General features: G+C 40.7%; 1 protein-coding gene and 1 long non-coding RNA gene across 9 annotated transcripts in view; one reads left to right on the top strand and one right to left on the bottom strand.

Annotated features, from left to right (window-relative positions):
* Positions 1-27,788, bottom strand: part of MKLN1 (muskelin 1) — a 326,912-nt gene that overhangs the window by 176,863 nt on the left and 122,261 nt on the right. For 2 of the 4 annotated variants that reach the window (XM_061198730.1, XM_061198732.1), the window contains exon 1: positions 5,897-6,020. The exons of 1 other annotated variant lie outside the window; for it this stretch is intronic. In XM_061198730.1, the coding sequence (XP_061054713.1) occupies positions 5,897-5,994 (98 nt within the window). In that variant the 5' untranslated portion in view covers positions 5,995-6,020. Of the gene's footprint in view, positions 1-5,896; positions 6,231-27,788 lie in introns of those variants that run through there. One more of the 4 variants, XM_061198728.1, reaches the window with a different exon arrangement.
* LOC133096888 (uncharacterized) overlaps positions 5,718-27,788 on the top strand; it is a 60,753-nt gene continuing 38,682 nt past the window's right edge. For 3 of the 5 annotated variants that reach the window (XR_009701875.1, XR_009701872.1, XR_009701871.1), the window contains exons 1-2: positions 6,095-6,293; positions 10,624-10,670. This is a non-coding gene — a long non-coding RNA (uncharacterized LOC133096888). Of the gene's footprint in view, positions 5,905-6,094; positions 6,294-10,623; positions 10,671-27,788 lie in introns of those variants that run through there. The other 2 variants (XR_009701873.1, XR_009701874.1) reach the window with 2 other exon arrangements.

Genomic DNA, 27,788 nt, shown 5'->3' with positions numbered 1-27,788 from the left:
TCCAGACATCTCTAAGGACCTATCTGACCAAAACCACATTCTTAATCCCAAATTACTAAGGATAATACCAAAGTAAACCCAGGGTACATAGAAACAGAGTTCCCTACACAGACAGTAGGAAAATAAATTGATACCTTTAATCCAACAATTCAGCATCTCAGAACTCATCATAAATGAGTTCAAGATTTGTTTCTGTAAGGCAGAATGTCTCATTACTAATGAGACATTAGTATACTTGTCAAATTATATCACTTTTACTCCATGTTGTTCTAATGGCCGAAGAACAACAAAAACAAAACAAACCCAGAAAGACTACATGTCCCAAAATAGGGGGCCGATTAAATAAAATGCCATAAAATCATTATATGGATTATAATGTATCCATAACAAATGATAATATAGAAAAATATTTAATAACATGAGGAAATATTTATCATATATTAAGAAGGAAAAAGAATACAGAACAGCAAACAGGACAATATCAAATTGGAAAATAGATATAGACACAACAGAATATCTGGAATGATATATATCACAGGATGATTAGTTATCTTTGGGTGGTGGGATTAAGGGTAATTTAAATTTTGCTTCTGTGGGTCTATATTTTGCAAATATTCCTCAAGTAACTTAGGGTGGGGTTTTTTTGGCAATTAGAAAAGATATATATTCACTTTTAAATGTGGAATTTTAAAATAGTTGAAATAGGTTCATCTCCTAACCTACCTGTCAAATTATATCACTTTTACTCTGAACCATGAATCACATATTCACAAAGGTACAGTTTTAATTAATGTCTGATTTTAAGTAATAAAGTAGACTAACAGGAAAAAGGTAAACACTTAAAAATGCATCCAATTTTACTATCTAAACTAAACTACTATAGTAGTTTAGTTTAGATAGTTTACTATCTAAACTATCTTTCACTAACATGTAAACAAAAGAAGGATTGTTCTACAACAATAAAATTACCTGATGTATAAATATACTTTCAAAGGTCCTCCCAATTTTTATATTAATACATTAAAACCTTAAATGTTGAGATAAAATATATCTAAATATCTTTCCCTCTCTCCGTTCTCACCTTATAGCACTTTTTATCTGTATTCCCAATTAGGAACATATTACAGCCATGTAAAATACTGAAGCAGCAGTATTCTTTGATAACAGAAGTCAGGAGGTCCAAGATCAGAGTCCTATCTCCTACCCTTTCAACTCTTAGACCTGGACAATTTAACTTACCTCTCTGAACCTCAGTTTCCCTAGCTGTAACAGAGAATGATAATATTTATCATAGAGTTTTTATAAATACGAAATCAAAAGAACACAAGCTAAGTCCTAAGCATGGTGCCTGACAAATAGAAGATACCCAAGTGGTGGTTGTTACTAGAGGCACACGCAAGAGTTTTTAAGTCCGAGAACTTGCCAAGCCTCCTGAAAACTATATGACCTTGGGTAAGTTACTTAACCTATATGGACCTCAGTTTCCTCGTATGCAAAATAGATACAATACCTATCTTGCAGGTATGTTGTAAGGATTAGGTAAAACTATATACAAAAATCATCTTGCACACAGTAGGTGCTCCATAAATTGTAGTTAGTATCACTATTAGCTAGAACAATAAACATTTGAGTATAGGGATTAGCAGTTTATAAAATATTTTTACATATAAGAGTGCATGTAGGACTTCCCTGGTGGTGCAGTGGTTAAGAATCCGCCTGCCAATGCAGAGGACACGGGTTCGAGCCCTGGTCCGGGAAGATCCCACATGCCGCGAAGCAACTAAGCCCGTGCGCCACAACTACTGAGCCTGCACTCTAGAGCCCGCGAGCTACAACTATTGAGCCCACGTGCCACAACTACTGAAGCCCTCGCACCTAGAGCCCGTGCTCTGCAACAAGAGAAGCCACCGCAATGAGAAGCCCACGCACTGCAATGAAGAGTAGCCCCCTGCTCGCCGCAACTAGAGAAAGCCCGTGCACAGCAACGAAGACCAAACACAGCCAAAAATAAATAAATAAATTTTTTAAAAAAAAAGAGTGCATGTAATTCTAAGAATTAATCATCATTTAAATAGACACATTCCTCTTAATTCCCAAATTAGTTGTAAACTTCAGAAAAAAGTAAAATACAAGCAAACTTCTTTAAGCACACTTAAAAATAAAAGGCCACTTCATTAGTTTCAAAATAAAAATGTGTTATCTATAACTTGATCTGCTTTAACATTTTTAAAGTCCAAATAAATCTAAAAGGGTTAGAAGGGAAAATGTTCTTTTCTGACTTTGAGAAGGAAAACGTTTTTTTAAGTCTGCAGGAAAAAAAAATAGAGATCTGAATTTTTCTTTTTTTCATGACTTCATGTCTTTCACAACTAAAATGTAAGTGCTTTTAACACAAGAACTCTTTCAAATCTCTGAATTCCTGTCTCCACCTTTGTGCAGAAGCAGAGCGGCTCTACAGTTAAGACCATAGAATCTGGAGTCAGACTACCTGGGTTCAAATCCTGATTCCGTCCAGCAGTGTGACCTGAGGTAAGTTTTAACATCTCCCTGTGTCTTCAGCTGGAAAATGAAGATTCCTCATATAATTGTTTTGAGAATTAAATGAGATAATACACTTAAGTGTTCATAAGAGAGCCTAGCAAATGGAAGGCACATTATAAATGTTTCCCATTGTTGTTACTGCTTTATTATTATCCCCTCAAAATGCCTTGATCAGTGACTTGTAATCAATAAATATTTGCTATTCTGTAGATAATTTCAACAAAAGGCTTTACTTAAAATTACGCCTGTTTAAGAAGTACTTTAAGGACTTCCCTGGTGGAGCAGTGGTTAAGAATCCGCCTGCCAATGCAGGGGATACAGGTTCGATCCCTGGTCCTGTAAGATCCCACATGCCGTGGAACAACTAGGCCCTTGTGCCACAATTACCGAAGCCCGTGCCTAGAGCCTGTGCTCCACAACAAGAGAAGCCACCGCAATGAGAAGCCCGCGCACCGAAACGAAGCATAGCCCCCGCTCGGCGCAACTAGAGAAAGCCCGCGCGCAGCAACAAAGACCCAATGCAGCCAAAAATAAATTAAAAAAAAAAAAGTACTTTAACATGACTGTCGCTGCCAGTAAAGATACAGCAATTGCTGTTAGGATTTTAGGGCAAAAGTAAGTAAAGTCAATCCCTTTCTCACACTTCCTATTATACAAAGTTATAACATCCTCACTTGCTAATAGAAGTTCAGTGCCATCCTTACTTGCAATTAGAAGTCCAGGCATGGCACACACAAATCCAGCAGACACAAAACTCTCAAACTCAAGCTCCATAGTACTCAACTATACTCCTTTAAAGAAAAAGTTCAGATTACTCCTCTATTACAATAGTTTAGTGCTTTAAAATAAAAACTATACTGGATAAGTCAACAGAATATTATAAAGACTAAAAACACTGTAAATGAAAGGGTTTGAGAGTTAAATATGCACTAAATACTAGTTTACAAATATATTTGAGAAAACCATAACAACAGATTTCTCCTATTTCAAACGGCTGCCTTCTAACTCCAAAACTAGAATGCTGCCCACTTCAAATCTGGCGCCAGGATAACGAGACATAAGTCAAAGTAAAGTTGCCTCTTTATTCCTGTCCTGCCCCTAGGTTCATCAGAACTCTTTTTTTTTTTTTTTTAATTCCATATATATGTGTTAGCATATGGTATTTGTTTTTCTCTTTCTGACTTACTCCACTCTGTATGACAGACTCTAGGTCCATCCACCTCACTACAAATAACTCAATTTCATGGCTGAGTAATATTCCATTGTATATATGTGCCACATCTTCTTTATCCATTCATCTGTCAATGGAGGACACGGGGAGGGGGAAGGGGAACCTGGGATGAAGTGAGAGAGTAGCACTGACACATATACACTACCAAATGTAAAATAGATAGCTAGTGGGAAGCAGCCGCATAGCACAGGGAGATCAGCTCGGTGCTTTGTGACCACCTAGAGGGGTGGGATGGGGGCGTGGGAGGGAGACGCAGAGGGAGGAGATATGGGGATACATGTATACATATAGCTGATTCACTTTGTTATACAGCAAAAACTAACACAACATTGTAAAGCAATTATACTCTGATAAAGATGTTAAAAAAAAAAGTAAAGTTGCCATCCCACTAAATCATTTCCTGCTTGAAATGTACTCTTTCTTTTTTATTCATAACTCGGATGGGACTTGTGATATCCAAGTCTCACCCCTACGACAGAAATTTAAGGAGTGAAACCCTGGAAGTAGTCTAACTTAAGACCAGGAAAATATCTCCAGAGTTATTAGATCAAACAATGCCCTTCCAGTTCCCAACTATCTGTGATCCTAACCTGGGTATAGAAAAATGCTGATTACCTTCAGACTCAACAACTTGTTAAGCCCTGAAAATCAGAAGTCAAGTACCTAGGGCCACATTTCAACTCGAGCTGAGGGCTACAATGTTTACCTGGTTCACTCTCACATTAAAAGCTGGACACCAGCATCAATCAGGGACACAGCCATACAGCAGCCATCAGCAGGCCACACAGGCCAGATTAGCCCACGGGTCACCTGGCACCCCTCACTGAACCACATCCTACTGAAGGCCTGACTGCCAACCCTTGAGCTGGAGAATAGGACAATGGGCTGGCAGTCAAGAGAGTTAGATTCTCCTAGTCACAGCTCCATTTTTAGATTTTTGACTAATTTGACCAGAGAAATCAAATTGGAGAAAATGTGAAGAATTTTTGAAATATAGGTGGAAAACTTTTGAGTATGCATCACATATCTAGTCACTTTGTTCAGTAACAAAAATATATTATTTGTAACTTGTTTTGTTCATAAAATCATTCCTGGACTTGTAAAATGACGGTCCGGGGGACAGCTAGCACTTTTCTTCAGGGTCTGCACAGATCTTAAAACTCTACTAAGCCAGTTTCTCTATCAGTATGTAAAAGTGGAGTTCGATCTGCTCCTTCTCTCAGACATAAGCAAATACTGAATGAAAGTACTGTCAGCATTTCAGAAGCAATCTGCTACAGAAAAACGCACGGGTTTTCTGTAACGCACTGGAACTCTTTTTAACTCCTAAATTGGGGATCCAGACCAAACGAGTGTTGGAAGTCAAATTCATTAAAGTCATACTTTTCTGTCTATATCTGAGTTTCTGGGCGGGGAAACTGGTCTGTGTCTACATAAATCCATGCTCTGAGCCATCATATAATGGAACTCCTCTGTAATGTCCCTCCTGCCTCTCTCTATTCTTTTTCAGAACTACCAACCGGAAAAGATACCCTCCGCAAATCCTACAACGTCTCCCCACTTGCACAGATAGGTTCCACAACTCTTCAGCCGTCGGTGACTTTTACCACTCCCCTAGAGCTAATCGCTTTTAATGACCACCACCCCCCTCCCCCAGGAACAGTCACTCTTCTCAGCTTTACACTTTGTCCCGGCAGCAATCGACTGAACCGTCCCCCGTCTCCCACCACCTCGGACGCCCTTAGACATCTTCACCAGTTTGCCCGCCGTCCGGTCCCGAAAGCCCCAACTCCTGCTCCACCTCCCTGAGCCGCCCGCCCCCAAGCCCTTCTCAACCCCCAAACCCGGCCGCCGCATCACCTGGCTCCCCGTTGTCCTACGCGCCTCGGCCCCGCCACACACCTTGCCCCTTCCACCCGAATCTCGCACTCTGTATCCTAACCCCTCCCGGAGGCGGGGGCGGGCAACGCTCTCGGCGGCTGGACTGAGACTCCGGAGGCCGCGCGTCCCCTCTCACCAGGCCCCGCCTGGGCCTCTCGACGCGGCTGCCCTCCACGGCCCCACTGGCCCAGCCGTGTTTACGCCGAGGAGCAGGGCAGCCCGAGCCCAGGGCCAGGCACTTACTCGGGAAGGTAGGTGGAAGAGAAGGAGCTCCACTTGTGTAGCGCGTAGGGCAGAAGCCGGCACTCAGGCGTCGCAGCAACAGCCCCGCCAGCCGCCATCTTGTCAGCACCGTAGCGGCCGCCGCCGACCGCCAGCCGCGCCGGGAGGGGGAGGGGCGGGGCCTGCTCTTAAAGGAGCCGCGGCCCGCCTGGGCCGTCAGCTCTCCCGGTCTCGCGTCGTTACTCCTGCGTGAAGCGGTGAGTCGCGCGCGGATCGGCGACTCACTCTGGGGGTCTCCGCCGCTGAACCCTCCTGAAAGACTGACTGGCGGAAACTGGGACTGGAGTGTGAGCATCTGAGGGGCTCTCCAGTGGGGTTTGGAGAGGAATGTCTCAAATGACTTTTCTTGAAAGCTGAGGTAAGGGGAAAGCCAAAAACATTATGAAAAAAATAAATTGTAGTTATGGGCCAGGAAGGGAAAATGAGAAGAAGTTGGAGAAGGGACGCCTTTGAGACTTTGGAAACCACTGCTCTCTCCAGTTTCTAAATTGTGTAAGGAAACAGCATTGAAGGGAATTGCAGTGGAATAGCTAATGGCCTTTCCTTCTGGAGTTGTCCTGGTTTTAAACGTCTTGTCCCCCCCGTTCCAGAGTCACATGGAGACAGGAAAAGGAAATGCTCGTGTGTCCTCTCGTCCTGTTCAGTTCTCAGTCCGTGATGCCCTTCGTTGTGAGCCCTCTCATACGCATCTCGCGCAGTTGGTTTGCTCAGTCATGACATTCACCCACAGACCAGAAAAATCCTAAAGGAGTTGGGAAGCTGGGTGTCGTCATTCTTACAGCTGGTAAATCTACCTACTTTTAACTGACTGATATTTAGCCCCCAAATTCTGAAAGAGCAAGAGACGGAGAGTTTCAAGAAAATGACCACAGAGGGAATAACAGCCCATGTGCTCTGAATGCCATATGGGCATCATACCAGCTCCTTATCTAAAAATGAACACTTGCTCTAAATATCTAGCAGCTTTAGATAATGTTCCCATCAAATACCTGTAGGTCAGCGTTGTGCATGTTTATTCCTTGGCTTAGCCACTGCATTACCAAAGTACCCTTCTCTCATTAAGTGGTTCTACCCCTGGAAGCCTGCACAGCGCCTTCATCTCCACCTGACCAATGGAAAAACTCAAGCAAAGGGTTTTTTAGTGAATGATCAAGTGAGTTGAAACACCTCAGTACTATAATTGTATTCTTTTCCCGTTATAATCATTAACCTGCCCAAACTTCCTCAAATCCTTTCCTGACTTCCTGTTTCCACAGAGAAAAACTTAGTAGTAGTCTCCACTAGCATGTCAGATGGAGAATGCCAAATAGAACGGCCACAATATGTTAACCTTTAAAATCACATGTGCTTTGTGTGTTGCAGCATGCTGGGAAAGTATTTGTTCCTTGAGGGAATGCTATAATCCCAGCAATGAAGTTAGGAGTCCAGAGACAGTGGAAGAGGCCAGAGAAGGTTGATTAGTTCCAAAGATGATTAGTGGTTATTTGGGGGGGGAAAGAGATACTTTTAAGGAGAAAAGATTAAGATGGTGACTCGGTTCAATTAGTTTGGGGCTCCAAATTTGCTAATTACACCTCTTACCCTAATGTAAGTCGAGTCCTTGTTCTTTTCCAGACACAGAGTTATGGTCCCTGAGTGATCTTTTTTAAAAACACACATAAGTCAGTTCTTCCTAAGATGACTCTCTCGGACTTTCAGTGACTTTCTGTTCCCTTTGGGTAACACTGCAAGTCCTTAGCATAGGCCTTTCATATCCTGCCTTGGTTACCTCTCTAGCTTCTCTCTTCTCTTTCTCCTCTGCACTCCCTACTCCAGCCACACTAAACTAACACACTGAATTGGCTCCTATAAATTCTGTGCTCTCTCTGGTCTCCAGGGCTTAGTCTAAACCAAGCCAGGAATACTCTCCCCCATTCTTCACCTGGCTAACTTCTGCTTGTTTTTCAGATTATTTCATTCTGGAAAATCAGTCCTCATCACCTATTTCGGGGTTAGGTGCCATTTTTTTTACATTTCCCTTGTCACCCTGAGTTTCCTTCCTTATCTTAGCAAACATCACAATATATGTTTTATAATTTTTTTTTTTTTTTTTAGATTTTATTTATTTTTGGCTGCGTTGGGTCTTTGTTGCTGCGTGCAGGCTTTCTCTAGTTGCGGCCATTGGGGGCTACTCTTGGTTGCGGTGCGTGGGCTTCTCATCGCGGTGGCTTCTCTTGTTGCGGAGCACGGGCTGTAGGCGCATGGGCTTCAGTAGCTGCAGCACGCGGGCTCAGTATTTGTGGCTCGCGGGCTCTAGAGCACAGGCTCAGTAGTTGTGGCTCACGGGCTCTAGAGCACAGGCTCAGTAGTTTTGGCTTGCAGGCTCTAGAGCACAGGCTCAGTAGTTGTGGCTCGTGGGCTCTAGAGCGCAGGCTCAGTAGTTGTGGTGCACGGGCTTAGTTGCTCCACGGCATGTGGGATCATCCCAGACCAGGGCTTAAACCTGTGTCCCCTGCATTGGCAGGCAGATTCTTAACCACTGCGCCACCAGGGAAGTCCCACAATATATTTTTATTTCCTGTTTATTTCTCATTCTCTCTCCCTAAACTGTAACTCCCATGAAGGTAGGAGTCATGCATATCTTGTTCACAGTTGTATCCTTAGTCCTTTTAGAGTGTCTTGCATATAGTGGATGTTCAATAAATATTTACTGAAGAATGAATTAATTGTGCTAAAAGAGTACTTGGGTTGCAAAGGAAAAAAAAATGCCAGAACTTCTCAGACTACAAAAATGTATCCCTGAGGTATGATTGCCACAGAGAATGTAAAGACCCAGGATAGCGTGGCTTTCCTGCAGCACAGATTTTACAAATGGTAAAATAATTTAAAGCATTCGTATGTTAACATAAATACAGATAGATATGTTAACGTACAAATGCTTTAAATTCGTAGATATATTATGATACTGAACCCCAAATTTGTATAAATGTTAAGATAACATAGAAGACTAAAGAAATTTTAAAATCTTCAGGAGTCTGCCGTACCTCAGATCTCCTACGGGTACACAATTACCTCCACTGCCTCTGGGGCATTGCCTTAGTCTATGGGGTTTATTGTAAGGATACATGGGGAAGGTCTGGAAACTGTCAGCAGCCATTTAATCTCTCTAGTTCCCCTACATTAATATATTGATGGCCTCATGGAGAACTGGACAATGGATCATCATTTTTCAGGGATCAACAGCTCTAGTAATCCAGTTATCTTGTCATCTAAAAGAAACCGTCTTTTACTCTCTGATGATGTCTCAACATGCTTCTCATAGTAAACACTTCCCAGAGAGAGCAACTGATTATATTCGGTTTGTCCCCATTCACTATCTTTTCCTGCAATAAAAGATTTATTGAGAGGCTGTGATATGCCAGGCCCTGTCCTAGATGCTACGGAGGCAGGGACAAACAGAAAAGCCAGACAAGGGCCCTGCTTTCAGGGAGCTTACATTCTGGCAGGGCAACATATAATAAATATAATAAGTCAACTAGATAATTTTAGTCTGTGCATTTTAGGTGCTAGGAAGAGACTACACTGGAGTAATATTTAGATTGGATGGTAAAGGAAAGTGTCTCTAAGAAGGTAATATTTGCGCTGATACCTGTTCAGTGAAAAAGTGCCAACCATGCAAAGGCTGGACAAAAAACATTCTGGGAAGAGAGAATAAGCAAGTGCAATGGGCCTGAGGCAGGGAAGGGGTTGTTAAAGAAAAGAAAGAAGAAAGTGTGGTGGGAGCGTAGTGATGAAGAGGGAGACGGGAGTCAGAACAAGTAGGGCCCTAACAGTCATGGTAAGGAGTCGTGACATGGAAATGTGAAGGGGAGACCTGTGCGGGGATTCAAGCCAAGGAGTAACGTGATCCATTTTACATTTTGTAAAGATCACTCTGCAAAACAGAAAATGGGTTGGAGAGAGGTAAGAGTGGAAGGGAGGAGACTCGACAGGAGGTTAAGCCAGGCAAGAAATGATGGTGGCTTGCACTAACAGGAGATGGAGAGGAATGGTTGAACTGGGCTGTATTTTGGAAGTAAAGTCAACTAGACTTGCTGATGAGGGAGGGAAGGCAGGAAGAAACGGAAAAAATTAAGGATAACTCCTGGGTTTTGTGTTTGCACCACTGAGTAGCTAGTGATGCTTTTATTGAAAGGGGAAGATTCGGGGTTAGAACAGTTTTGAGGTAGAAGAAATCAAGAATTCCGACTTCAATGTGGTATATAGGGGATACCTAATAGATATCCAGGTGGATTGTCAAGCATCTGATATGGGGATCTATATTGGTCAGAGACTTATACCAAACCATCTCATAGGCATTTGACCTTCTTCATATATAACCAATCAGTGCTTTTTTTTTTCTTTTTTTTTTTTGGCTTAGGCACTGATTCCTGGGTCAATCAGTTTTCCCCTAAACAGCAGAGTCAGCATAGCTCTGAGTATAGCAGCTCTAGAAAGAAGAAACCATCTGTGGCAGCCTTCTGCAGAAGGGGATCAAGGGGTACAGAACAGTCTAGGGAAAGAAACCCAGAGTATACTCAAAAATCTTGTTTGCAGTCCCAGTTCTGATACTTTTCTAGCTATGAGACCTTGGGAAAGTCACTTAACTTCTCAGCGTCTCATTTTCCACAACTCTAAAGTGGTTTTAATCAAATCTGTCTATTTCACAGGGAGGTTTTGAAGATCAAGTGAAGGAAGAGGGCCTAGCTCGTCTGCTGTAAGTTCTCATTTAATTCTCACAAAAACTCTGAGAGAGAAATATTATTATTCCCTTTTTCACAAATGAGAAATATAAGACTCAGAAAGGTTAAATAATTGTTTGTTATCTTTGGTTTGTCCCTCCAGATACATGGGAGGGAAGAGCGTGAGGTTGGGGTATCCCTTCCTCTGACTCCCTGCCTGTATACACAGTGGGCTGACTGGCCCTTTCAACCAAAGGTCACAAGTCCTCCCAAGTGGCCTCTCCACACTACTCTCTCTGGTTCTGGGTTCCAGTAACCACCCCCTCCCCTGCTCCCTGTGGTTTCCCAGTATGTTCTCACATCTTTATAAATAGTCCCTTTATTAAACCTCTCAAATTGCCCAATTTGAGAATGCCATCTGTTTCCAGCTGGGACCCTAACTGTTACAGTAACTTATCCAAGGCAATATAGCTAGTCAGTAACAGAGCCAGAATCTCTCTGTTTCAAAAGCCCATCCTGTTGGATTGCATCCCATTCCTCTCAGGTGGGAACAGACTTAGTAAACTGCAAAGTGCTATTCAAATATAAGATATGGTCAAATAATATTTAAAAAGCAAAGCAAATCCAGCCGATTTTATTTATTTCCAGGCAAAGGAACATACCAGTTGACTGAGGGGGAAAAGAAGGTGTTTTTAATTTTTAGGAAGGGGTATCATGGTGTGTTACACTAATTAAAGATTAAACAAATACTCTAAATAGGCTGGAATATATCCACAGCTTTGTACATGATTGCTTAAAACAAGCCCCATACTTAATTGGTCAGGAAAAAAAGTCCTCAGATAGGTCCTGTAAGGGTCTTGCTTTAGCTCATTCAAAGGATCATTCAAAGTTCATGGTTTCTTTAACAACTTCCAGCTGGTTAGGAAAGTTGAAGCACAACGCAGTACTCAATGTGCTATGTCCTAGGCAAGTTCTGCTGTAAAAAGAAGAATTTCCCTTCACAATATTATTATGCAACAGATGAAGAAACTAATATCCAAATATGTCCGATGTCACATCTAAGGTCATTTGTACAACTGGGCTGTTTGCAGATCTGAATCTAGAACCCAAGTACCTAATTCTCAGTCACTTTTTTCCCTAATGTAATTAATGGAAACTTTTTAGGTCTATACCTACATCATTCTTCTTTAAATCCTCTATAACTAGCACATAGTAAATACTCCAGAAATATTTCCTGAACTGAATCTCTTAGTTCCTCCTGAATTTCTTCTCACTCACTGTCTTAGTCAGTTTAGGTTGTTATAACAAAAATACCATAGACTGGGTGGCTTAAACCACACACATTTATTTCTCACAGTTCTGGAGGCTGGGAAGTCCAAGATCAAGACATCAGTAGATTTGGTATCTGGTGAGGGCCCTCTTCCTTGTTTGCAGACAGCCAACTTCTTACTTTCACCCCTGGCCCCCAAAATGCATGTCCTCACAGACAAAATACATACAAAATACATACATACTAACCCTAACCCATTCCATCCCAACAGCCCCAAATGTCTTAACTTATTCCAGCATCAACTCTAAAGTCTAGAGTCTCATCTAAATCAGATATGAGTGAGACTCATTCTGAGGCAAAATTCCTCTCTAGCTATGAACCTGTGAAACCAAACAGACTAGGATAGACATTCCCATTTCAAAAGGGAGAAAGAGGAAAGAAGGAAGGAATAATGAGTCCCAAGCAAGTCTAAAACCTAGCAAAGGAAACTCCATGAGATCTTAAGGCTAGAGAATAATCCCTTTGGCATGATGCTCTGCCTTCTGGACCCCCCGGAGTAGTCCTGCCCCAGGAGCTCTGCCAGGCGGTGGTCACAGCTTGTAGGCTCCAGGTGGCCTCACTCCCAAGACTTTGGTTGGAGGCTGTCTGGCCTGTTGAAACTGAGGTGATTCCTCCCCACACACCTCACCTTTTGAAACCCTGATTTCTGAATTGCCTTCAGGGTCATTCTTTCCTTGTCTTGAAGAATAGCTTATGTGCCAACTGAATAGCTCTGTGTAAAATCCAAGAAGTCCGTCAGTCATGCTTTCTCATTTTTAGTAGTATGGACAGGCTGAGTATTTTCCAAATCTTTAAGTTCTTGTTTCTTTTTGCTCAACAGTTCCATCATCAATTCATTTCTCTCTTCTTACATTTTGCTATGCAAGCAGTCAGGAGGAAGCAAACAGCTCCTTCAACACTTTGCTTAGGAATCTCCTCAGCTAGATATCCAATTTCATCACTTGCAAGTTCTTACCTTCCACAAAATGCTAGAACATGAACATAATTCAGCCAAGTTTTCGACACTTTATAACAAGAATCATCTTGCCTCCACTTTCCAATAACATGTTCCTCTTTTCTGTCTGAGACCAAAATGGCCTTTATTGTCCATATTTCTACCAACATTCTGTTCATGGTTATTTTTATTTTCTGAGGAGATGGAAGCAGTCTCTCCAGCTCTCCTCTTTCTGAGATCTCACCAGAATTGCCTCTAGGAGTCCCTTCATAGCAATACTGACTGTGTAGCAGGCACCTCAGAAATCTTCCGCCTCTGCCCGTTACCCAGTTCCAAGGCTGCTTCCATAGTTTTAGGTGTTTGTTACAGCAGCACCGCCACTCCTACGTACCAATTTGTGTCTTAGTCAACTTGGGCCGCTCTAACAAAAATATCATAAACTGGGCAGTTTAAACAACAGACATTTATTCCTCACACTATTCCTCAGGTGAACACTGAGACTAGCTTCAGGTATGAAGCTCGGGTCTGTCTTCTCCCAGAAGGTGGCAGCAGCAGCCTCAGCTTGCTGGAGAAATCAGAATTCATCCTTTTGCCTGTTGGCATCCAAACCTAGAAATTCCTGGTTCCAGAGACCACTTTATCCCTCCCTTGGTTTGCTGAGCTTGGTTGAAGCCAGGGCACAGGGAGTGCAGGAATTGGCAATGAATCCTCTCATAAGTGCCTAGTTTTTTTGTAAACACTTTGATCTGGGCTGTGACCTTGAAGCATGTGTGAAGGAGGACCAGGAAGTCTCTGGTCAGGGAAAAGAGCTTCAGAAAGAAACAAAAAGTAACTTAAACACTTACATCCACACAGGCGTAAATCCAGAGGACCCCAGCTCACAGTTTGGTGCCACACAAAGAATACAGATTCTAGACCTGGCCTCCCAGCTACCAGCAACTGACCTTGTCATTGAATCTGTCAGAGCTGCAATTTCCTCTTCCACCAAGTGTGGACTAGATGATCTTTAAGCACCTGCTAATTTTTAAATTATGAGTTAGTATACTTTCATTTTTTGGATTAAGTAGGGTTGGGCCTTCACCCTTTCAGAGTTTTAAAAATCCCAGACACAAGAAAGCACTACTGGCTTCAAGTTAATCCCAGGTGAGCACAGATCCTGGCGAACACTGCCAGCTGCCTAGGCGGTGGGGAGGAATCCCAGGAAATGTCTGAACACCACACAGCTATGGATGAACTGTCAACTGCTGGGGGTTGCTTTGCAAATTACCACATCTAAACGAAGCTGACAAAATAATATTCCAAAAAGCAATTAACACTGATTTCTAGTGTATTTGGAACCAAAAGGCCTTTTGGGAAAAGTGAAAGTGGCTCAAAAAAGAAGTATCCCAGCCCTCTGGGTAGAAACGTTTGAAGTTAAGGGGATTCATCAAGTCAGAATCTTTCAGTGCATTTGTCCCATCACCACTGTCGGGGCTCAACCTGGTCTTTGTAAAGGAGACAGAACTTGCTCCTCTCATTTTCCCCCTGCTTCATCCTGCCTGCTCTCACTTTCATTGCCTGTACTGCTTAAACTTTCATCCATCCATTCAGTAAACACTTGTTGGGCACCTCCTATGTGCCAGGTGCTGGCATACACCTAGCTATTAAGGAGCTCACAACCAAGTAGTCAGATATTAAACAGGTTAATCCACAAAGCATTCAGAAAGAATTAGCCTATAAAATATAAGGTCATAATGATGGTCATAGTCATGGTTAGCAGTAGCATTATCTCCGTAAGGCCAAAGGCCAAATACCGTATTTCCTTATTAAAGCTATCTCCAGAACATAGTAGAATAATCTAGAGATAATCCCATAGGTCTAAAGGCGTTGGCTCCTGTGGGTTTTCTTTCTATTTCACGTGAAAGTCATCCTGTTAGAATCCCTTCCTAGGTTAGAAAGCTTTGGCTCCAGAAGGACACTGTAAATGGAAATAAAACTATGTTACCTGGCATGAAAGGATGGGGCTGATTGGGGACGTCCAGCTTCCTCTACCTTTTCTTTTTTTTAATACATTTATTTATTTATTTTATTTTTGGCTGCGTTGGGTCTGTTGTTGCGTGCTGGCTTTCTCTAGTTGCGGTGAGCGGGGGCTACTCTTTGTTGCAGTGCACGGGCTTCTCATAGTGGTGGCTTGTCTTTGTTGTGGAGCACAGGCTGTAGGCACACAGGCTTCAATAGCTGCGGCATGCGGGGGCTCAGTAGTTGTGGCTCGCGAGCTCTAGAGCGCAGGCTCAGTAGTTGTGGCTCACAGGCTTACTTGCTCCGCGGCATGTGGGATCTTCCCGGACCAGGGCTCAAACCCGTGTCCCCTGCATTGGCAGGTGGATTCTTTGCCACTGTGCCACCAGGGAAGTCCCTACCTTTTCTCCTTAAGAATATTAGCATAGGTGATGGGCAGGTTAAATAAGTTCCAGTGTTACTGAAACAAAGAGAACTGGACAGAGGGAACTGGGGAATAACAGAAATAGGAGAACATGGTGATAGCAAATTCTAGGTGGCTCCACACTAGAAAAGAGAACCCGAACAAGCCAAAAAGTAAGGGAGCACAGGGATGTCCAGCGGGACAAGGGACTGAACTGAGCTATATCGTAGAACAAATGAGCAGAAAAGAAGCAAACTATTTCTCCTGGTTCCCCATCTGAGATCCATCTGAGGATATCAACTGAAGTTTGTCTTCAAAGAGACACCAGCTGTTGGAATCAGGTCAAAGTATTTCTCAAATGTAAATTTTTATAGAGACTTTCTTACCATGTTGATCATTTTGATTTATTTTCTTCCAGTATATTTCCAAATAAGTTCAAAATGATCTCCTTCTCCCCCCACTTCCACAACCAATTTTTAGCAATGCCACTTACTAAATATATAGTACAAAGTTTGAGAACCTCTGGCCTTTGGCCTAATTTTATCTGATTTATTGTTGGAGACACTGCTCTCATAGCCCAAAAAATAACCAGCCTTACAATGGGATTCTCTGATGAGCACATTTCTATGGTTGAGAACTTTTTCCCCTTAAATCTTAGGAGAGTGGCAGGCAAGAAGCTGCCTATAACTGACAGCTGAGCTCTCCTCCTCCCTTTGGAATTTCTCCTGAGAAGTCAGTCTCCAAAAACCAGATACTGCAATGGCAGCTAGCTCGGACATCCACTTTGTAACGTTTCCATTTCAACTTTCCCACCTTATCCACCAGGTCTACAATTAAAATGATTTTAGTGCTTAGAGTTGTGAACAATAGTGAATCAGCATTTCAAAGAGAATTGGTAACAGGTGATGGTGGTATAAATGCCACATTCTAGAGGTCCCACATTCATTTTAAAAACAAATCTAAATGCTTTTTTCAAAACCCCCTACACTACTCAGTCTGTCGTCCCCTTTGTTTATTCATGTTTCTCCTCCCCTTCCTCTCTCTTCCTGCCTAGCTATCTCCTTCACCTGTTCTCCCACCTTATTACTGTCTTTCTGTCTTATTCCTCTTACCCCTTGTTTATCTGTCTTGGCCCTCTGCATCTTCCTGTTTCTTCTCCATCTGATTCCATTTTTTTTACTCTGTACTGTCTCCTGCTTACCCACAACACATACTTCTCTCCTCTATTTCACCATCTTTCCCACTCCTGGCCCCTTAGTTGACTACACTATAGAACAAAACCATTGTCAGATATTTATAATTATTAAATAAGATATTTTGTTAATTTTAAAAGCAGATAAGTTCTGAAAATGCTATATTTTTTTCCTCCAAGGAGAAAAAAATTCTTGCTCATGGTTAGCAATCCTTACATGCTAACTATAATAATTATTTTTCTTATAACTTCCTGTGTTGGCCCCAGATTACTTTTTTCTTGTAGTTCGGTGACCCTCAATAGAAAAATGGTTCTCTGTTCTTCAATAATCCTGACAACAGCAGCTGACATCAATGTAGAAAGAAAAGCAAGCTAAAAACAGTAGTTGAGTGTATGCATCCTGAATTGCATATTCAGTTGCAAAATCATCATCATCATTATTATTATAATTGCAGAGGGGAGGCATTTAAATAATTGTTCAAAGTGTCTTCTTGAGGAAATAACTAAATCAGGGCCAGCTGTCACAAACCAACCTACAATAATAATCCCGTATGTGCATCTTCAGTATTCATGGCAACTGTTCAATAACAAATTTAAGCATTCATCTAATGTCCTTAAACAACCTAGAAAATAACAAACAAACCTTGATCAGACCCAGTGTCTCACTTGGTAGTGACCTGTGTTTTTAAGCAGTGTCCCAGAACAACCTTAGAGTCATAAACCACAAAAAAAAAATTGCACCATCTATTCAATGGCAAACTGGGGTGGGGGGGGTGGGCCCAGCATCCACCTGCTATGTTACGGCAATAAATCTAGGCACACAAGTAGAGTGGAAATCAGGTAGGTACATCAGCAGAGAAATATCCACAAAGGTAGACATGTTTTATTGACTTGAAATTTGTAAACAAATGGGAACTGTGAGAAAAGAGGGATGGTTTTGTTTTTAGTTTACTTGTGAAATCACCCAAAAGTATTTGAGATTTTTCTCTTCCCAAGATACAGCTATGAAATGACTAATAGGAATTAAGTGAGCCTGCACCAGGAACTGAATGTGCTACTTCACTGGGAACAGAAAATGTTCCCCTGATAGAGGCTGTCCTCTCAGATTAGTACCTGGGGTGTTTTAAAAAGAGACTCAGCCAGTCGCGAATGTGGAGCATTTATAAAGAGCAAGAATCATCCAAATGCCTTTGCAAATTTTCCCCATGTCTTAGTACTTTTGAGTCATGTTTATATCTTAACTTCTACGTTCCTGAAAAAACTCAGGAGAGAGGGAGAAAGGAAATTTCCTGTCACACTGTTTTTTTCTTGCTGGCTACGGTGGCTTTCCAACAGGAGTCTTGCTAATGGCTTGGCCTGAGCAATTTTAGAAAGGTGAATGACCCAAGACGGCCCAAGAAAGTTGCTAACTGCTCTGATCCAGCCTAACTAGGTTCTAAAAATCATATACCTAGTTGCAGTGGTTCAATACTATTTGCATATTTGCATCCCCAGCTAAAATCAACTTGCCTGTACACGGCCTCATCCTGTTTCAGTAATTTAAATATTTTCTACAGAAGTATCAGAAGGGGCACTGATTGACATTTTAAAAGTTGTTTCAAGGCACAATCTGTGTATATTTTTTTAATTGTAAAAGTAAAACACCACCATAATGAAAATAAATTCGAACTTCAAAAAGGCTTAAAATGGAAAGAAAAATCTTTCCACTTTTATCCCAAGGTAAGCACTGTTAACTATTTCTTGTGTATTTTTTCCACATAGGCATATATAATATATATACACCATTTTTCCACAAAGCAGATCATATAATATACAGTGTCCTATTGTGAGATAATAGAAAATAAATACATTGAACTGTGTATTTTAGGAGCTCTGTGCCACAGTTCCAGCACAGAGCTCCTAAAACCCTTGTAAAGCCTAAGTGATAAGAACACTGGGAGCATCTTTTGTTCTAATATTTGGTCTTTGACCCTGCTTCCTGACACAGAGTTTCTAAATCTCTGAATTTCCTGGGGGTTTGTAGCCTCTTTTGTTCTAGTGAGGTGAGCGATTGGATGGCTCCTCGATGAGGGCTGGCCCCAGAAAGACCAAGCCAGGATTAGAAGCTTGGAATTTTCAGCCCCACCACCCATTCTCCAGAGAGGGAAAAAGGAATAGCAATAGTATTAATAATCGATCATGTCTATGTGATGAAGCCTCTATAAAAATCCCAGGGGCTTCCCTGATGGCACAGTGGTTAAGAATCCGCCTGCCAATGTAGGGGACATGGGTTCGAGCCCTGGTCCGGGAAGATCCCACATGCCACAGAGCAACTAAGCCCATGGGCCACAACTACTGAAGCCTGCACTCTAGAGCCCGCTTGCCACAACTACTGAGCCCACGTGCCACAACTACTGAAGCCTGCGTGCCTAGAGCCTGTGCTCTGCAACGAGAAGCCACCGCAATGAGAAGCCCGCACACTGCAACAAAGAGTAGACCCTGCTCGCCACAACTAGAGAAACCCCACGCGCAGCAACAAAGACCCAATGCAGCCAAAAATAAAAATAAATAAATAACTTTAAAAAAATCCCAATAGTATGGGGTTTGGAGAGCTTCCAGATAGGTGAACACAATCACGTAATTGGAGGGTGAAGCACTCCTGCCCTCGGACCCTCCCAGACTTTGCCCTGTGTATCTCTTCATCTGGCTGTTCATCCGTATCCTTTACATTGCACTTTATTAGATAATAAACTGATAAACATAAGTGTTTCTCTGAGTTCTGTGAGCTGTTTTAGCAAACAATTCAATCCAAGGGGTAGGAAGTCATGGGACCCTCCAGTTTGTAGCCAAGTCAGACAGAAGTTGTGGGTGAGCTGGGAACCTACTACTTGAGACTGGCATCTGAAGTGGGGGGGGGCAATCTTGTGGGACTGAGCCCTTAACCCGTGGGATAGTGTCCAGGTAGATAGTGTCAAGACTGAATTAAATTGTAGGACACCCAGCTGATGTCACAGAGAATAGCTTGGTTTGGGGAAAACTCCCATATCTGGTGTCAGAAATGTTGTAAGTGTGGTAGTGTGAGAGTGAAGGAGAGACACACAGGAGGAAGAGTGAGTTTTTCCTAAACACCTATACCTTGCTTTATTCATTTAATAATATTCAGAAATACTTCCATGTCAGCATATATAGATCTTCCGAGATCTTTTAATCATTGGATGTGCCATAATTTATTTAACCATTGCCCCATTGATGAACATTTAAATCATTTCCACTTGTTATTATAAACAGTGTTTCCATGAACATCTTTATATGTGTCATTGGGAATTTGTATGGCTCTATCTTAGGATAAATTCCTATAAATGAAATTGCTGGGTCAAAAAATATATATATATACATTTAAAAATCAGGTTAGATGTTGCCAAATTGTAATCTCCAAATAGCTGTTCCATTTCTGTCAACAGTATAAGTTCACTTATACCCTTGTCAAAACTGAGTTTTATCAAACTTTCAACCTTTTGTCAATCTGATAGATAAAAATGGTATCACATTGTTACGATTTGCATTTTTCTAAGCACTAATGAAGTTGTATTTTTTTCCACGTAGTTCTTGCCATTCTTATTTTCTTTATGAAATATCTGTTCATATTCTTTGCCCTTTTTTCTGTTTATTTTTTTCCTTGTAAAACTGCAAGATCTCTTTATATAATAAACACTTTTTCTGTTGGGTTACAACTAATTTTTTTCTTCTGTGCCATTTGTCTTTTGGCTCAATTTATGGTATTTTCTTGTTGTTGTCATATTTGTTTTTACCATTAAAAAGTTTTAAGTGTTTTACACTAAAGCATTTATTAGCATTTTCCTTTTTGGTTTCTGAGTTTTGTCTATGTTTTAAATATTAGCTCTCTTACAAGATGGGTCTCTTCACAGTTGCCTAAACTTTAATGCACCAGGGCATGATTTGAATTTCACTACATCATAGGTACAGGTTCAAAAATTTAGATTTTACTTTGGAAAAACTTACAAAGTGAAGGTCTTTAAGAGAAGGGAGGGCTGAGAGACCCCTTCCTCTTAGTGTCCCTGGCTGACCTGTTGGCCTTACAGAATGGTCTTCTAGCAAAGGGAATTCTGCCCCTCTTTTGGTCTCCTTCTAGTATACAGCAAGTTTGAGAGTAGCCTTATCAGTGAAAGGAATAACCAGACTGTCTTGGCACCAGGCAGCCTGGATTTTGGTGCCAGCTGTTTACCAAAGTTGTCTGGGAAACACACACAAGCTGCCCACCACCTAGACTTTTGGTCCCATGGGATGTTACACAAGAGAAAGGAAGCCAGTGGTCCCATGAGAAGCTGAGCTTGTGTACAGTTCCTCAGGCTAGGAGAAGCCCCCTTCCTCAGCTTCAACCCCTCATACCCTGGTTTGCGCTAACTCATTGTCCAGGCAACACAGAATGAGCACCCAGATTCATTTAGAACAAGCCTGCTCTTTGTATCATATTAAGTCAGTAAAGAGTCAGGCAGTGGAGGTGATACTAACACTTTTCACCCCCAACGTTTTATTTAGAAAAATTTCAAACCTACAAAGCTTAAAAGAATGATACAATAAATGCCCGTATACTCTTCATCTAGATTCACAAATTGTTAACATTTTGTCACCTTTGCTTTATCTCTTTAAAAATACATTTTTATCCATTGAAGCATTTGAAAGTAAGTTGAATACTTTATGAAGTTTCACTCAGATTAATTAAGCATACATCTCCTAAGGATAAAGGCATTCTCCTACATAACTGCAATACTATTTTTAGATCTGGGAAAATTAATGATTCAATATCTTTAATTCCACATTCAAATTCTTATAATCATCCAAAATGTCTTTTATAAACATCTTTTTTTGTTTGATCCAAGATCTTAACAAGGTCCATACATTGCATTTGATTCTGTGTCTCAAGTCCAGTGCCCCAAGGTGGACATTTAGCAATGCCTGGAGATACTTTTGATTGTCATAGCTATGGGTGCTACCGGCATCAAGTGGACAGAGGCCAGGGATGCTACTAAACATCCTAAAATACACAGGACAACCCCCCACAACAAAGAAATATTTATTCCAAAATGTCAGTCAGTGCTGAGATTGAAAACCCTTGTTCTAGTCTACCTAGGACAGTCTCCTCACTTTCTTGTTGTTTTTCATGATACTGACTTGTAGTATTCAGACCAGTTGTAACGTAGAATGTTCCACACTCTAGGTTTTTCTGATTCTTTCCTCATGATTAGTTTTCCATTTAAACATATTTAGCAAGGATATAACATAGATCATTGTAACAGTTAGTTACTACCGCATAGTAACCCACCCCCAAACTCAGTGGCATAGGTAGTTCAGGTGATCTGGGCTGGGCTGGGCTCAGCTGATTTTGGTTAGACTCATTCATGGATCTGCAGGCATTTGACAGATTGACTGGGGGCTGCTGGTCTAAGATGACCTTAGCTGGGATGACTGGGCCTAGCCCCATTCATCTGTCACACTTAGCAGGCTAGCACTGGCCTGTTCTCATGGAAGAGGCAAGGGTCTGAAAGAGAGTGGAAGTGTGCAAGGTCTTTTGAGGCTTAGAACTGGCACTCTATCACTTCAATGGCATTATGCTGGCCAAAGAAGGTAACAAAGCCAGCCTAGACTCAAGTGGTAGAGAAATAAACTCTACCTCTTCATGGGAGTTGCTGCAAAGTCACATTGCAAGGGATGTGCCTGTTGCACTCAGTTTATCAAATTGATATTGTGTACCTCTAATTGCATGATATCAGGAGGTATATACATCAGGTTGTCCCACTGGTAGTGATGTTAAGTTTGATACTCGATGTTAAGTTTGATACTAGATTAAGTGGTAACTGACAAGAGTTCTCCTTTGGACAGCTCTATTTTTCATATATGCAAGGTGATACTTTGGTGCACTGTGTCTATCCTGCTTGCCATTGTATTAGTTTCCTAGGGCTGCTATAACAAAGTACCCACAAATTGGCTAGCTTAAACCAACAGGAATTTATTCTCACAGTCTGGAGACTAGAAGTATGAAAACAATGTGTTGGTAGGCTCCCTCTGAAACCTTAGGGGAGAATTCTTCCTTGCCTCTTCCAGTTTCTGTTAGCCCAGACACTCCTTGGCTTGTAGCTGCAGCACTTCAATTCAGCCTCCATCTTCACATGGCATTCTCCATATGTATCTGTATCTTCACATGACTATCTTCTTACAAGGACACCAGCCATATTGGATTAGGATACCACCCTTCTGCAGTATGACCTCATCTTAACTAATTACATCTGCAATGAACCTATTTCCAAATAAGATCACATTCTGGGAGCCTGGGGGGGAGGCTCCATTTTTTGAGAAACATAATTCAACCCATGACACCCATCAACCCTTCACCAAAAGGTTTTATCATCCACTGATAGTCCTTGATTGAATCAGTTATTACATTGAGGATTGTACAACAGTGTTTCTCTTAAGCCTCATCATTTATTCAATGTTTATTAGCTGACATTTTTCTGTAAAGAAGGTTTTGTTTTCCTGTTTCTCCCCTATCTCTTCTTTCCTCCCTCCCACTTTTTAAATCACTTTCAATGTGTGACTTTTTCTTTTTTTACAACCATCATTTTTTTTTTTTTCATGGTTATCAATTAATTGTTTTTATTATGATTATGGACTCACAAATTTAAGTATGTTTGATGGTTTTTTTTTTTTCTTTTTTTTTTTTTTTTAAACATCTTTATTGAAGTATAATTGCTTTACAATAGTGTGTTAGCTTCTGCTTTATAACAAAGTGAATCAGTTATACATATACATATGTTCCCATATCTCTTCCCTCTTGCATCTCCCTCCCTCCCACCCTCCCTATCCCACTCCTCTAGGTGGTCACAAAGCACCGAGCTGATCTCCCTGTGCTATGCGGCTGCTTCCCACTAGCTAGCTATTTTACATTTGGTAGTGTATATATGTCCATGACACTCTCTCACCCTGTCACATCTCACCCCTCCCCTTCCCCATATCCTCAAGTCCATTCTCTAGTAGGTCTGTGTCTTTATTCCCATCTTGCCACTAGGTTCTTCATGACCTTTTTTTTTTCCCCTTAGATTCCATATATATGTGTTAGCATACTGTATTTGTTTTTCTCTTTCTGACTTACTTCACTCTGTATGACAGACTCTAACTCCATCCACCTCATTACAAACACCTCCATTTCATTTCTTTTTATGGCTGAGTAATATTCCATTGTATGTATGTGCCACATCTTCTTTATCCATTCATCTGATGATGGACACCTAGGTTGCTTCCATGTCCTGGCTATTGTAAACAGAGCTGCAATGAATATTTTGGTACATGACTCTTTCTGAATTATGGTTTTCTCAGGGTATATGCCCAGTAGTGGGATTGCTGGGTCGTATGGTAGTTCTATTTTTAGTTTTTTAAGGAACCTCCATACTGTTCTCCATAGTGGCTGTATCAATTTACATTCCCACCAACAGTGCAAGAGTGTTCCCTTTTCTCCACACCCTCTCCAGCATTTATTGTTTCTAGATTTTTTGATGATGGCCATTCTGACCGGTGTGAGATGATACCTCATTGTAGTTTTGATTTGCATTTCTCTAATGATTAATGATGTTGAGCATTCTTTCATGTGTCTGTTGGCAATCTGTATCTCTTCTTTGGAGAAATGTCTATTTAGGTCTTCTGCCCATTTTTGGATTGGGTTGTTTGTTTTTTTGTTATTGAGCTGCATGAGCTGCTTGTAAATCTTGGAGATTAATCCTTTGTCCGTTGCTTCATTTGCAAATATTTTCTCCCATTCTGAAGGTTGTCTTTTGGTCTTGTTTATGGTTTCCTTTGCTGTGCAAAAGCTTTTAAGTTTCATTAGGTCCCATTTGTTTATTTGTGTTTTTATTTCCATTTCTCTAGGAGCTGGGTCAAAAAGGATCTTGCTGTGATTTATGTCATAGAGTGTTCTGCCTATGTTTTCCTCTAAGAGTTTGATAGTGTCTGGCCTTACACTTAGGTCTTTAATCCATTTTGAGTTTATTTTTGTGTATGGTGTCAGGGAGTGTTCTAATTTCATACTTTTACATGTACCTGTCCAATTTTCCCAGCACCACTTATTGAAGAGGCTGTCTTTTCTCCACTGTATATGCTTGCCTCCTTTATCAAAGATAAGGTGACCATATGTGCGTGGGCTTATCTCTGGGCTTTCTATCCTGCTCCATTGATCTATATTTCTGTTTTTGTGCCAGTACCAAACTGTCTTGATTACTGTAGCTTTGTAATATAGTCTGAAGTCAGGGAGCCTGATTCCTCCAGCTCCATTTTTCGTTCTCAAGATTGCTTTGGCTATTCGGGGTCTTTTGTGTTTCCATACAAATTGTGAAATTTTTTGTTCTAGTTCTGTGAAAAATGCCAGTGGTAGTTTGATAGGGATTGCATTGAATCTGTAGATTGCTTTGGGTAGCAGAGTCATTTTCACAATGTTGATTCTTCCAATCCAAGAACATGGTATATCTCTCCATCTATTTGTATCATCTTTAATTTCTTTCATCAGTGTCCTATAATTTTCTGCATACAGGTCTTTTGTCTCCTTAGGTAGGTTTATTCCTAGATATTTTATTCTTTTTGTTGCAATGGTAAACGGGAGTGTTTTCTTAATTTCACTTTCAGATTTTTCATCATTAGTATACAGGAATGCAAGAGATTTCTGTGCATTAATTTTGTATCCTGCTACTTTACCGAATTCATTGATTAGCTCTAGTAGTTTTCTGGTAGCATCTTTTGGATTCTCTATGTATAGTATCATGTCATCTGCAAACAGTGACAGCTTTACTTCTTCTTTTCCGATTTGGATTCCTTTTATTTCTTTTTCTTCTCTGATTGCTGTGGCTAACACTTCCAAAACTATGTTGAATAATAGTGGTGAGAGTGGGCAACCTTGTCTTGTTCCTGATCTTAGTGGAAATGGTTTCAGTTTTTCACCATTGAGGACAATGTTGGCTGTGGGTTTGTCATATACGGCCTTTATTATGTTGAGGAAAGTTCCCTCTATGCCTACTTTCTGCAGGACTTTTATCATAAATGGGTGTTGAATTTTGTCGAAAGCTTTCTCTGCATCTATTGAGATGATCATATGGTTTTTCTCCTTCAATTTGTTAATATGATGTATCACGTTGATTGATTTGCGTATATTGAAGAATCCTTGCATTCCTGGAATAAACCCCACTTGATCATGGTGTATAATCCTTTTAATGTGCTGTTGGATTCTGTTTGCTAGTATTTTGTTGAGGATTTTTGCATCTATGTTCATCAGTGATATTGGCCTGTAGTTTTCTTTCTTTGTGACATCTTTGTCTGGTTTTGGTATCAGGGTGATGGTGGCCTCGTAGAATGAGTTGGGGAGTGTTCCTCCCTCTGCAATATTTTGGAAGAGTTTGAGAAGGATAGGTGTTAGCTCTTCTCTAAATGTTTGATAGAATTCGCCTGTGAAGCCATCTGGTCCTGGGCTTTTGTGTGTTGGAAGATTTTTAATCACAGTTTCAATTTCAGTGCTTGTGATTGGTCTGTTCATATTTTCTATTTCTTCCTCGTTCAGTCTTGGCAGGTTGTGCATTTCTAAGAATCTGTCCATTTCTTCCAGGTTGTCCATTTTATTGGCATAGAGTTGCTTGTAGTAATCTCTCATGATTGTTTGTATTTCTGCAGTGTCAGTGGTTACTTCTCCTTTTTCATTTCTGATTCTATTAATTTGAGTCTTCTCCCTTTTTCTCTTGATGAGTCTGGCTAATGGTTTATCAATTTTGTTTATCTTCTCAAAGAACCAGCTTTTAGTTTCATTGATTTTTGCTATTGTTTCCTTCATTTCTTTTTCATTTATTTCTGATCTGATCTTTATGATTTCTTTCCTTCTGCTAGCTTTGGGGTTTTTTTGTTCTTCTTTCTCTAATTGCTTTAGGTGCAAGGTTAGGTTGTTTATTCGAGATGTTTCCTGTTTCTTGATGTAGGCTTGTATTGCTATAAACTTCCCTCTTAGAACTGCTTTTGCTGCATCCCATAGGTTTTGGATCGTCGTGTCTCCATTGTCATTTGTTTCTAGGTATTTTTTGATTTCCCCTTTGATTTCTTCAGTGATCACTTCGTTATTAAGTAGTGTATTGTGTAGCCTCCATGTGTTTGTATTTTTTACAGATCTTTTCCTGTAATTGATATCTAGTCTCATAGCGTTGTGGTCGGAAAAGATACTTGATACGATTTCAATTTTTTTAAATTTACCAAGGCTTGATTTGTGACCCAAGATATGATCTATCCTGGAGAATGTTCCATGAGCACTTGAGAAAAATGTGTATTCTGTTGTTTTTGGGTGGAATGTCCTATAAATGTCAATTAAGTCCATCTTGTTTAATGTATCATTTAAAGCTTGTGTTTCCTTATTTATTTTCATTTTGGATGATCTGTCCATTGGTGAAAGTGGGGTGTTAAAGTCCCCTACTATGATTGTGTTGCTGTCAATTTCCCCTTTTATGGCTGTTAGTATTTGCCTTATGTATTGAGGTGCTCCTATGTTGGGTGCATAAATATTTACAATTGTTATACCTTCCTCTTGGATCGATCCCTTGATCATTATATAGTGTCCGTCTTTGTCTCTTGTAATTGTCTTTATTTTAAAGTCTATTTTGTCTGATATGAGAATTGCTACTCCAGCTTTCTTTTGATTTCCATTTGCATGGAATATCTTTTTCCATCCCCTCACTTTCAGTCTGTATGTGTCTCTAGGTCTGAAGTGGGTCTCTTGTAGACAGCATATATATGGGTCTTGTTTTTGTATCCATTCAGCCAGTCTGTGTCTTTTGGTGGGAGCATTTAATCCATTTACATTTAAGGTAATTATCGATATGTATGTTCCTATTCCCATTTTCTTAAATGTTTTGGGTTTGTTATTGTAGGTGTTTTCCTTCTCTTGTGTTTCTTGCCTAGAGAAGTTCCTTTAGCATTTGTTGTAAAGCTGGTTTGGTGGTGCTGAACTCTCTCAGCTTTTGCTTGTCTGTAAAGGTTTTAATTTCTCCAAATCTGAATGAGATCCTTGCTGGGTAGATTAATCTTGGTTGTAGGTTTTTCTCCTTCATCACTTTAAGTATATCCTGCCACTCCCTTCTGGCTTGCAGAGTTTCTGCTGAAAGATCAGCTGTTAACCTTATGGGGATTCCCTTGTGTGTTATTTGTTGTTTTTCCCTTGCTGCTTTTAATATGTTTTCTTTATATTTAATTTTTGATAGTTTGATTAATATGTGTCTTGGTGTGTTTC

Source organism: Eubalaena glacialis, chromosome 8 (assembly GCF_028564815.1).
Source record: "Eubalaena glacialis isolate mEubGla1 chromosome 8, mEubGla1.1.hap2.+ XY, whole genome shotgun sequence".
Classification (NCBI taxonomy): domain Eukaryota; kingdom Metazoa; phylum Chordata; class Mammalia; order Artiodactyla; family Balaenidae; genus Eubalaena; species Eubalaena glacialis.
This window is presented reverse-complemented; position numbering and strand designations above follow the sequence as displayed.